This window comes from Rhinoderma darwinii, chromosome 11 (genome assembly GCF_050947455.1).
Source record: "Rhinoderma darwinii isolate aRhiDar2 chromosome 11, aRhiDar2.hap1, whole genome shotgun sequence".
NCBI classification, from domain to species: Eukaryota; Metazoa; Chordata; class Amphibia; order Anura; family Rhinodermatidae; genus Rhinoderma; species Rhinoderma darwinii.
Genome location: NC_134697.1, coordinates 94,926,737 through 94,938,736, shown reverse-complemented (window position 1 = coordinate 94,938,736; position 12,000 = coordinate 94,926,737). Strand labels below are relative to the sequence as shown.

Sequence of the window (12,000 nt, the reverse complement as noted above, 5' to 3'; positions counted from 1 at the left end):
AGAAGCGCTCGGGTGAGTGCTGAACCGCTTGGTTTCTAAACTACTTTTTTCAATACTTTGTATTGAGTCCTTACACTGTTACATTGGCTTGCCGAGAAAAGCAGATTGGAAACCAAGCGGCTCAGAACTCACCCGAGCGCTTCTGCCACTTAGTTTTAGTGATCGATGGGGGTCTCAGTGCTCGGACCCCCACTCATCAAAACTTCAGACATGTCAGAAATTTTCTGAAAGGTCAGTTACCCTTGAATTAAGTTTTGAATTGTTATTACCTACTTTTTACTTTCTGGGTGAATGTCTTAATTTTCTATCGTCTGGTAGCCTGCAATGACCAGAAATTAGATGAAGAGCAGGAGACTAATAGGGGGATCATGCCCCCCAACTGAGAAAAATACTTTTTCTATAAGATGGTACTGACAGAGGAGAATATAGAATAAATAATTACTTTCGAGACTAAACAATGAAGATACCTAAACAATTTTTTCAGCATTTAGTGATTATCACTCACCTTGGTGAATATTTGTAGGCATATCCTCCTCCTTACACAGATGTGTTACACCCGCATGTGTATTTTTTTCTGTAATAACTTCATCTTTAATATCAAACAATTGCTTAACCTAAATTACCGGAAATGGAACAAATAATGCAAAATTAAGAAGACTCTTCGAGAAGTTTAAAAAGAAACCAAAACACAATTGTGTTTACTTACGTCTAGTCCTGCAACATATTAGAGAGAATCATCTATACGGCAAGTTACAAAAATTTATTTTCGAGGGATCTGCCTTTCCTTGACTCTATTGTCTCTGATCAGGGACTTCACATGGATCCAGCTAAATTGTCTGCAGTACTTAAGTGGCCACGTTCGCAAATAGTCAAAGCCATTCAACGTTTCCTAAGCTTTGCCAACTACTATCAACAGTTTTTTCCTCATTTCTCTTATTTGGTGGCACCCATCTCAGCTCTCACCAATAAGGAGATCTAACAATGCTAAAATTTGGACTCAAATTCAGCTTCTTAGTCTCAAATTTTCTCTTCAACTTCGGTTCTTCACATGTCCGGGTTAATGGTTTTCTCTCGGCTTCCGCCCCCATACGGAATGGCACTTGACCGGGCTGTCCATTGTCTCTGTTGCTATATGTTTTGGTTACGGAGCACTTGGCCGTAGGATGCATCATTGAGCGCTCTGCTACAGAGAGCCTGTCTTGTTTTTACTTTGTCCCAGCCATGTGTTTGCTGCTCTTACTGATTAGTTATGGATTGCAACTGCTATGTGGCCAATAACAGCAGTTGTGTGTAAATATAGGGCAGCAACTACTATTATTGGCCACATAGCAGTTGTGTGTAAATACGTATTTCCTTTGACTGATAATTCTAATCCAGCTTCCCTGTGCTTAACCACTATGTAGCAAAATCTTCTTACGTCTTACCACGGTTGATCTCTCGCTAAAGTGTAGCGAAATCTGCATAGTCTGACCACCGCTTATCCCTCTCTCTCGGTTGTACTTCACCCGCAGTCCAGCCGTCATTTGAGGACTATGCTAAGGGTCGTGACCTGGGAACCCCCATACAACCAAGTCCACATCCCCTTTCAGGGTTCAGGGTGAAGACCAAGGGATTCCTTACACTACAACTCCTTGAAGTACAATTCCTAGAAGTGCTTTACTACTACTATTGTGAACTGTGTATTTGCCTCGCCTATTGGATTCCAGATCCAAAAACCAGCATCGTTACAGCACGTTTAATTGGTTTAATTCCCGGACTCATAAGCAGTGTAACACACTTATGGCCGGTAGGTGCGGAGTTTGTTTGGGGCGGTACATCTGTCAAAACTTAACACAGGTGTCCTAACGCGAGCTCAGGGAGGACAGAAACCTCCTGTGAAGCAAACGGCAAAGAGGAAGAGGAGATGTCCGATATTAAGATTAGTTTTGTTTGTGGGGAAGACAAAGCACTTCATTGCTCAGAACTCCCTGGAGGTGGTATCATCTTTATCTTTCTCACTATTTGTCCAAAAAAGTGACTGCTTACACCTCTTTTTGATAATCTGGCATTTTTATCAGCCCCTCCGCGTAGACTCTTTCTTGGGCTACAAGGCACACGCACACATCCGGTTGAGCCAGTTCTGTGATTTGTAATAGGCCTGCCCGGGAAGATCTGTCTCTTGGCTGGAATACATACAGTTACGTTCCTACTCGGGGACTCTGCGATTGTATCTACTTTAAAAAATCTCCTCCTCTTCTCAGCCCTCTAATGTAATCTCACAGATTTATCATATTTTGCAAGAGTTAACAGAGAATTGCCATATTTTATTAGATCCTGAAAAAGCCAGCTGGAAGTCACCTTATCACCCAATGAGTGGCGTAAAGTCTTCCTCTGCATCCATAAACTGCCGTTGGCATGTCATGCACAGGAGAGGAACTATAATTTTTTTTTAATGGTACAGATATCCCGCATGGTTACATAAAATGGTCCTTTATGTGGCTGACCAGTGTTGGCGCTGCGGCCAGTGATTGTGGTACCGTCCTTCATGTCTGGTAATATTGCTCATCCTTTTTGGACTAAGGTTTTCGACCTTTACGCTCACATTTCTAAAGCTTTTGTCAGGCCATACATGGCCGCATTTCGATCAGTAAAAAACGCATTCTCCAATATTTCATTACAGCAGAATGCATGGTTATCCCCCAACTCTGGAAATCCACTATATATGTACAATGAACAGTGTCATATTTAGCATTAAGAAATGAAATCTGGGATCCATCTACCTGATAATCACAGTTATTGTCATTTTTCTTTACATAATTCTGGGAATACAATGGATTGGGACATCCCTCTGATATTTTCTTCATACTGGATCCACCTGCAAGGAAAAAGACATATAGGGAGAGATTATTCAATTATTGGACACTTCTGGGTGATGCTTTTACACATTAAAATTTGCATTGATGAAGGGGGGTAACATGGGCCTCTGCAGAAAGGGAACACGACCGTAGGAAAAAAATACATACAACACTAAGAGGCGTTTGTTGGGACGAAGTCAAAATAATTTTACAATAAAGGCACATAAAAAAACATCTACTGATGAGTTACTACTCAATAAAAAAATGTAAAGGAAGTTTCTTTAATGATACACTCTTAGTATGGGACATGTTCTAGCCGTCTATGTGATCAGATTTGTAAGTCATAGTTCCTGCCGCAGATCCTCCCAAAATATTCTGATCCCACAGAAATTATGGAACAAGGAAATGGAAAGGCTGGGAAGCAGAAAGGCCCAAGATGACACTGGGACTCCAAAATGTGGCATGCAAATTAATAGGCAGAAGCGAGTAAAGGAATGCCTTGAGTGGTATGTCCATAACCCATCATCTGCCATAAAACATGTGTCAGGGTTCCAGTGACGGTCATCAGAAGATACAGTATCGCTTTGAGACAATCAATGGAGCTTCACTGGCAGCATCAAGTTTTATGTCAACAGGCAGAGGCCGCAAGCTGCTAGAGACAATAACCCAACACAGGTTGTACAGAGAAAACTGAGAATCAAAGATGTTGACATTTTTGTACAATGGTCATGCAATGCTGTCTATCTTTCCTCCCGATAGAGGGTGTGAAGGTAGATACACTATATGGACTTAAACATTGAATTCAGTTGTTTCATTCAGCGCCATTGCCACTGGTGTATATAATCCAGCTCCTCGCCATGCAGTCGCCTTTACAATCATTTGCAAAAACAAAAAGGTCGGTCTAAAGAGCTCACTTAATTCGAGCATGGTACAGTAATAGGACGCCATAATTGCACCAAGTCAGTTCATGAAATTTTTTCCCTTCTAGATATTCCATGATCAACCGTGAGTGATATTATTGCAAAGTAGAAGCGTTAAGGAACCACAGCACTTAAAGTTACAGAGCAGGGTCGCCGAGTGCGGAGGCACACAGTGCAGGAAAGTCGCCAACGCTCTGCTGACTTAAAGAGGCTCTGTCACCAGATTTTGCAACCCCTATCTGCTATTGCAGCAGATAGGCGCTGCAATGTAGATTACAGTAACGTTTTTATTTTAAAAAAACGAGCATTTTTGGCCAAGTTATGACCATTTTTGTAGTTATGTAAATGAGGCTTGCAAAAGTCCAAGTGGGTGTGTTTAAAAGTAAAAGTCCAAGTGGGTGTGTATTATGTGCGTACATCGGGGCGTTTTTAATACTTTCACTAGCTGGGCGCTCTGATGAGAAGTAACATCCTCTTCTCTTCAGAACGCCCAGCTTGTGACAGTGCAGATCTGTGACGTCGCTCACAGGTCCTGCATCGTGACGGCCACATCGGCACCAGAGGCTACAGTTGATTCTGCAGCAGCATCAGCGTTTGCAGGTAAGTCGATCTTACCTGCAAACGCTGATGCTGCTGCAGAATCAACTGTAGCCTCTGGTGCCGATGTGGCCGTCACGATGCAGGACCTGTGAGTGACGTCACAGATCTGCACTGTCACAAGCTGGGCGTTCTGAAGAGAAGAGGATGTTACTTCTCTTCACAGCGCCCAGCTAGTAAAAGTATTAAAAACGCCCCGATGTACGCACCTAATACACGCCCACTTGGACTTTTACTTTTAAACACACCCACTTGGACTTTTGCAAGCCTCATTTGCATAATTACAAAAATGGTCATAACTTGGCCAAAAATGCTCGTTTTTTAAAAATAAAAACGTTACTGTAATCTACATTGCAGCGCCTATCTGCTGCAATAGCAGATAGGGGTTGCAAAATCTGGTGACAGAGCCTCTTTAACTGTAGCGTTCCGAACCTCCTCTGGCATTAACATCCGTAGAAGAACGGTGTCCTGAGTGCTTCATGGCATGGGTTTCCACGGCCCAGAAGCTTACATCGCCAAGCACAAAGCAAAGCATCAGATGGAGTTGGGTTAAGCACGCCGCCACTGGACATTGGAGCAGTGGAAACGTGTTCTGTGTAGTGACCTATCTATCTGGCAGTCTGATGGACGTGTCTGGGTTTGGCGAATGCCAGGAGAACATTACCTGCCCGGCTGCATCGTGCCAACTGGTTGGGCGAGTTTGGTGTGGAAGAACTTAATTGGCCCGCACAAAGCCCTGACCTCAACCATCGAACACCTTTAGGATAAACTAAGATAGGACGGAGATTGCGAGCCAGGCCCTCCCATCCTACATGAATGTCGAACTTCACTAATGCTCTTTTGGATGAATGGGCAAAAATTCCCAGACACGCTCCAAAATCTTGTAGAAAACCTTCCCAGAAGAGTGGAAGCTCTTTCAGTTGCAGAGGGGGGGACCAACCCCATATTAATGTCTATGGATTTATAATGGGATGGTATAAAAGCTCCTGTAGGTGTAAGGTGTAAGTGTCCCAATATTTTTGTCCATAAAGTGTATTTTGTTTATGCACACTCTCCACCTGACACTCTGCCAAAGTAGCTGGATGACAATGAGGGAAGCAGTAAGCAGATGAGCCTGGCGGATGATGTAGCAGAGCTGTGTGAGAAGTGAGAAGGCTACCACCTTAACTACTACCTCTGCAGATCCATCAACGCAGCAAGAGGATCTCCTTGAACCCAATCTAAGGGATGTTTTTATAGCAATCAAACAATGCAATTCAGCCCGTACTGATTTCCGTTTGCAGATGGAAGGTATAAAAGGAGTCTATCTCCACTATTAGACCTGATAGTCAGAACGTGACCGAACGCAAGTCCACAGTGGAAGGCAGGATGACGGAACTGGAGAACCGCATGATGCCCATTGCTAGAGACACCCACAGACAGGTTCAGGCACTCGCAGAAAACAGGTCGAGGCGCAATAATATAAGGCTCGTTGGGGTTCCAGAATCTGATGAATGTGCGACTCCAGTTAACAACTTTTAAAAATGGCTGCAAGACAAATTTGGGCGTTTTAACTTGACAAGGTACGCCCCACCGAGTGAAATCTATGCCGGCTAGGAGTCTTAGATTTCCACTATAATTTACGCCAGTTTTCCGGTGTAAATTAAAATAAATTTGTGGCCCCGTTCCTGTTGGCAAGCCGCACCCTTTTCACATAAGTAGCGTTTTTGGGACTTTGACGCCACAAGTGATATCTTAATTTCCTAAGGGTCTAGACCCAACTCTGGAAAGGAGAGTGACACAAAATACTGTACAGACTGAAGAAGAAGACATCACTCTCTTCACTATTTAATGGTCAGCACTCACCTGTGCGGATATCTGCAGGAATTTCCTCATTACAAGGCGTGGTTACACTCGAATACGTCTCTTCTTCTCCCGTTATAACTTCAACTTTTATATCCGTCATTTCTGTAACCTAATTCACCACATATGGAAGAAATGATGCACAGATTCACTCTCATCTTGACTCCTGTCTTCCCCTCACTAAACTCTCCCCTCTACAACCTATCCTGTATGCAGCCGCCAGGCTCATCTTCCTGACCAACCTCTATACGGACTACCCTGTGCCAGTCACTGCACTAGTTGCCCATACTCTTCAGAATTAAATTTAATCCCTTCCCTCTTTGGCCACTTTTGACCTTCCTGACAGAGCCTCATTTTTCAAATCTGACATGTCTCACTTTATGTGGTAATAACTCCAGAATGCTTTTACCTATCCAAGCGATTCTGAGATTGTTTTCTTGTGACACATTGCACTTTATGTTACTGGCAAAATTTGCTCGATACATTCAGTATTTAATTGTGAAAAACACCAAGATTTTGCGAAAAATTGCAAAAATTTGCATTTCTCTCAATTTAAATGTATCTGCTTGTAAGACAGGCAGTTATAACACACATAATAGTCGCTAATTTACATCCCCCATAGGTCTACTTTATGTTTGCATCGTTTTTTGAACATTCTTTTATTTTTCTAGGACGTTACAAGGCTTAGAACTTTAGCAGCAACTTCTCATATTTTCAATAAAATTTCAAAAGGCTATTTTTACAGGGGCCAGTTCAGTTCCGAAGTGGCTTTGAGGGCCTTATATATTAGAAACTGCCAATAAGTCACCCCAGTTTAAAAACGTCACCCCTCAAAGTATTCAAAACAGCATTCAGAAAGTTTCTTAACCCTATAGACGTTTCACAGGAATTAAAGCAACGTAGAGGTGAAGTTTACACATTTCATATTTTTTTTAAGAAATTCATTTTTAATCCATTTTTTTTGTAACACAGAAGGTTTTACCAGAGAAATGCAACTCAATATTTATTGCCCACATTCTGCAGTTTTAGGAAATAACCCACATGTGGCCCCAGTGTGCTACTGGACTGAAACACAGGCCTCAGAAGCAAAAGGAGCACCTAGTGGATTTTGGGGCCACCTTTTTATTAGAATATATTTTAGGCACCATGTCAGGGTTGAAGGGCACTTGCGGTGCCAAAACAGTAGAAACCCCCCACAAGTGACGGAAATTATCTAGGGGTATAGTGAGCATTTTGATCCCACAGGTTTTTTGCAGAAATTATTGGAAGTAGGCCGTGAAAATTAAAATCTACATTTTTGCAAAGAAAATGTAGGATTAGCAATTTTTTTTTTTCATTCCCACAAGGACTATAGGAGAAAAAGCACCGCAAAAATTGGAAAGCAGTTCCTCCCGAGTAAAACAGTACCCCACGTGTGGTCATAAACGGCTGTTTGGACACACAGCAGGGCTCAGAAGGGAAAGAGCGCCATTTGGAGTTCAAATTTAGCAGGAATGGTTTGCGGAGGCCATGTCACATTTGCAAAGCCCCGGAGTGGCCAAAACAGTGGAAACCCCACCAAAAGTGACTCAGTTTGGGAAACTACAACCCTCAAGGAATCTATCTAGGGGTATAGTGACATTTAAAAAAATGTGTAAATTAAAAATCCATGGATGTGTGATAAATTTTGAAGCACTCCTTCATGCACAGGCCAGGTTTGTTGGGGCAGGTTTCACAATGATAAGTTGTGTCTCGTCTTCTCCCCCTTTTGTAACACACTTTACACCTTTTTTGAGTCCTTCCCTTTTTACCAGTGGAGGGGATTGCACCAGGAAAGTGTTGCCCTGGTACAATACGTGGACCATCGCATATAGAAGTAATGGGGCCCTCCCCTTCCTGGTTCCCAAATACAAGGGCCTTGATAACCGCCTCTTGAAACTGAAGGAATGTCCCTGTCCGGCCTGCACATTGGTACAGCACATAAGCGTTATATAATGCCATCTGTACCACGTGCACGGCCAGCTTTTTGTACCATACCTTTGTTTTACGCATGGCACTGTACGGCTTCAGTACTTGATCAGAGAGATCAACCCGTCCCATGTACTTATTGTAGCCCAGGATGCAGTCTGGCTTGGGGGTCTTTGTAGTGCTACCTCGGACAGGGGGGCTGCCGCTACCGTGCATTGTGGTCAACATAAGGACGTCCTTCTTGTTCTTATACTTGACCAGTAACAAGTTATCGCTGTGTAGTGCCCTGCTTTCTCCCTTTCTTAGGGGTTGCCCAATCAGATTTTTAGAGAGGCCTCTCTGATTTTTGCGCACGGTGCCGCATGCTGCAGTACTTCTGGTGGAGAGGCATTTAAATAGTGGGATGCTGGTATAGAAGTTATCCACGTAAAGGTGGTAACCCTGGTCCAGCAGTGGGTGCATCAGATCCCACACTATTTTCCCACCAACTCCCAGGACCGGGGGGCATTCTGGAGGTTCTATCCTGGTGTCCTCCCCTTCATAAACCCTAAACCTGTAGGTGTACCCTGAGCTGCTCTCGCACAGCTTGTACATTTTAATTCTATACCTCGCCCTCTTGCTTGGCAGGTATTGGCAGAATTTTTGTCTCCCCTTAAAATGTACAAGGGACTCGTTTATTGCAATGTTCTTTTCGGGGGTGTAAGCTTCTTGAAATTTGGTGCAGAAATGATCAATGACTGGCCTGATTTTGAATAGGCCGTCGTATGCGGGGTCATCACTGGGCGGGCACTGTGCATTATCATTATAATGCAAAAATTTCAGAATTATTTCAAAACGTGTCCGGGTCATTGCCATGCGGTATAATGGGGTGCTGTATAAAATGTCCGCACTCCAGTATTGCCTAATCTCTGGCTTTTTTACTAAGCCCATATGTAGGACAAGGCCCCAAAATGTCATCATCTCTGCAGCCTCTATGGGGATCCACATAGCAAATGATGACATGGGGTTTTGGGCTAAAAATTGATAGGCGTATAAATTTGTCTGGGCCACCATTAAATTAACAAAATCCTCAGAGAAAAAAAGCTGGAAAAAGTCAATTTCTGCGAGGCCTGCAGTCTCAAATCGAATTCCTGAGCTCCCTGTGAAATCCGGAATGTGAGGCTCATAATTATCAGGGAGTCGTTTCCATATGGTATCACTCATTTGGGGGGTTGCCTGAGCTGATGTCCTGAGGCGTCTTTGCGGGGGTTCCTGATCACTGGATGAGGATGATGATGATGATGATGAGGAAGTCAAGAGGAATGGGGCAATTTCTTCTTCTCCCTCGCCGGCTGATTCACTGTCAGGGGCCAGGATGACGAATGCCTCTTCGGCTGAATAGACCCATTGAGATGATTGGGACATTTTTATTAGGGGGGTATGTAGTGCTTCAACACCTGTAATACTCAATGTATTTTTATAGAAGTGGTTGTGTATGTTGTGCTTTTACACGTGTATATGAAATTTATAGGAGAAAAAAAAAAAAAGGAAGAGAAGAAAAAGAAAAATAAGAAAAATTTAGGAGAACTGTATAGAACTGTAAAAAAAAAATTGAGCTACAACTGTGTCACTACGATATCAAAAATTTAGTGACCGAACTTCAGTTAACAAAAAACAATGTCCGTCGCTAAACGGACGCTGACTATAACGCTGTAAATTTACACTAAGTGTCGCTACACTACCACAAATTTCTTTTTTAAATCAGATATTTTTATATTGAAGATTCAAATTTATACAGTACAAAACAAAACCCTACCACACATTTAGTGAAAAGACCAGTTAAAAAAAACTGAATGTCCGTCACTAAACAGACGCCAACTAGAAGCTGTAGACTTACTCAAACTGTATAAAACATATGTAGCTATAACTTCTGCTATATATTTTTTTTACAAAACGGACGTCAGTAAACGTCCGGTACTCTAACGCCACTCTTTTTTTTTTACAGTTTTATAAAAACAAAAAAAAGGCCAAAAAACCCCTGCGTAAACAAATTACCACTGAGGCAGATTATTAGACTCAGCACTCAGTGGCCCCAGGGCGCATGCCCAAAAAAAGGTGCAGTAAAAAAAAAAAATAAAAAAAAGGAAAATTTTTTAAAAACCTGCGCCTATAATTGAGCAAAGATGCCAATCAGTGATGACGGTCACTGATCAGCGCTCAGCGGCCACAGGAAGCACACAGTGAAATGGTGCGGGTAGAAAAAGATGAAAAAATAAAACGTTGCGTCAAAAAAAAATTACCACGGATGCTGATCTGTGATGGCGGTCACTGATCAGCACTCAGTGGGCGCAGGGCGCACACAGGAGGTGCAAAAATACAAAAAAAAAATCCTGTGCCACAAATTGGCCGTCAGTGATGGGGGAGGGGTACAGGGATAAGAAGTTTAGGAAAAAAACAAGTGCTGCTGCTAAAAAAACAGCAGCAGCACAGATGATGATGATGACTGTTCACTCTGCAGCAGGAAGCAGTCGGATGAAGACATCACATCAGGATCGCAGCACTGAAGGCCTCAGAATCGGTAAGTATGGCTCACAGATTGTCACACCAGCTCTGCTCACAGTTCCTAACCGGAATGAGGTGGGCAGAGCTGGTGGAGGGTTTTTCAAACACCCGCCATGGCTGCGATTGGTCGGTCGGTACAGACCGACCAATCGTAGCGATCGGGGGGTGGCATCACCGCCACCTCGTCATCACTACATGGCAGGGATTGGTGATGTCCTAGGCAGCACCAATCACCACCACATCACTGTGCCCTGTGGCACAGCGATTGGCGAAAGCCGCAAACTGCCGCAATTGGCTGGTCTGAATTGACCGGCCAATTGCAGCGATAGCCGATGTGGGGCAGGTGAGCCAACCCCCTGGCCCTCGTGTAAAGATTGCCTGCTGTTATGAACAGCAGCCATCTTTACTTTGTAACTTTTATTTTTTACACTGTAACCCCTTCTTCATTTGGCGTATGGATAGGGCAATTTGCGGGAAGTCATGGCTTTCCATGACGTATCCATACGGCAAATGTCGGGAAGGGGTTAAACTTATTACTCTCCCCCACGACGCTCTTCCTATTGCTGCACCTCCTTACCTCTCCTCCCTTATCTCTGTCTACCACCCTACTCACGCTCTACGTTCTGCCAACGACCTTAGATTAACATCCTTCATAGTCTGAACCTCCCACTCCCATCTCCAGGACTTCTCCCGTGCTGCACCAGTTCTCTAGAATGCGCCACCCCAGACAATCGGATTAATTCCCAACATCTACAGTGTTATGCATGTCCTGAAAACACATCTTTTTAGACAGGCCTATAACATTCCCTAATCTGACTCCTTTCCTTGGCCCTCATTAGTTATCAGGACCGGACCCCCTTATTCAGCAGTATCCCCCACACCCTAATACACTTCATGTCTGTCATACACAGATACCGGCTGGTGATGGCTCCTGCAGCTTTATGTTACTACCCCATGTGTATAAAAGATTGAGGAGCGATGTACTGACAAATTTACATTTTGTGTCCCCCTTATATCCTTATTGTAAGCTCTTGTGATCAGGGTCCTCACTCCTCTGGTTTGTCACTATGTAATGTCTGATATTGTCTGTAAATATTCCCTCTTTGTTTCGTAAACTGCTGCGGAATATGTTAGCGATATATAAAGATTATTATTATTACTACAATTAAGAAGAAATTTTAAAAAATATTTGTAACTACCTAACAGAATATTAGATACAAATAGCTATAACGTTCCTTCCATTACCTCTGTAAACATTATAGGGTGACTAAACGTTAAAAAAAACTTTGCTTTGCTGCTTCGTTTCTTATCGGCTTTCC

General features: G+C 43.1%; 1 protein-coding gene across 1 annotated transcript in view; it reads right to left on the bottom strand.

Moving 5' to 3' along the window:
• Positions 1-12,000, bottom strand: part of LOC142663471 (uncharacterized) — a 62,031-nt gene that overhangs the window by 33,615 nt on the left and 16,416 nt on the right. The window contains exons 6-8 of the mRNA XM_075842145.1: positions 6,197-6,305; positions 2,760-2,854; positions 506-614 (exon numbers count right to left, since the gene is read on the bottom strand). Coding sequence (XP_075698260.1) covers positions 506-614; positions 2,760-2,854; positions 6,197-6,305 — 313 coding nt within the window. The remainder of the gene's footprint in view (positions 1-505; positions 615-2,759; positions 2,855-6,196; positions 6,306-12,000) is intronic.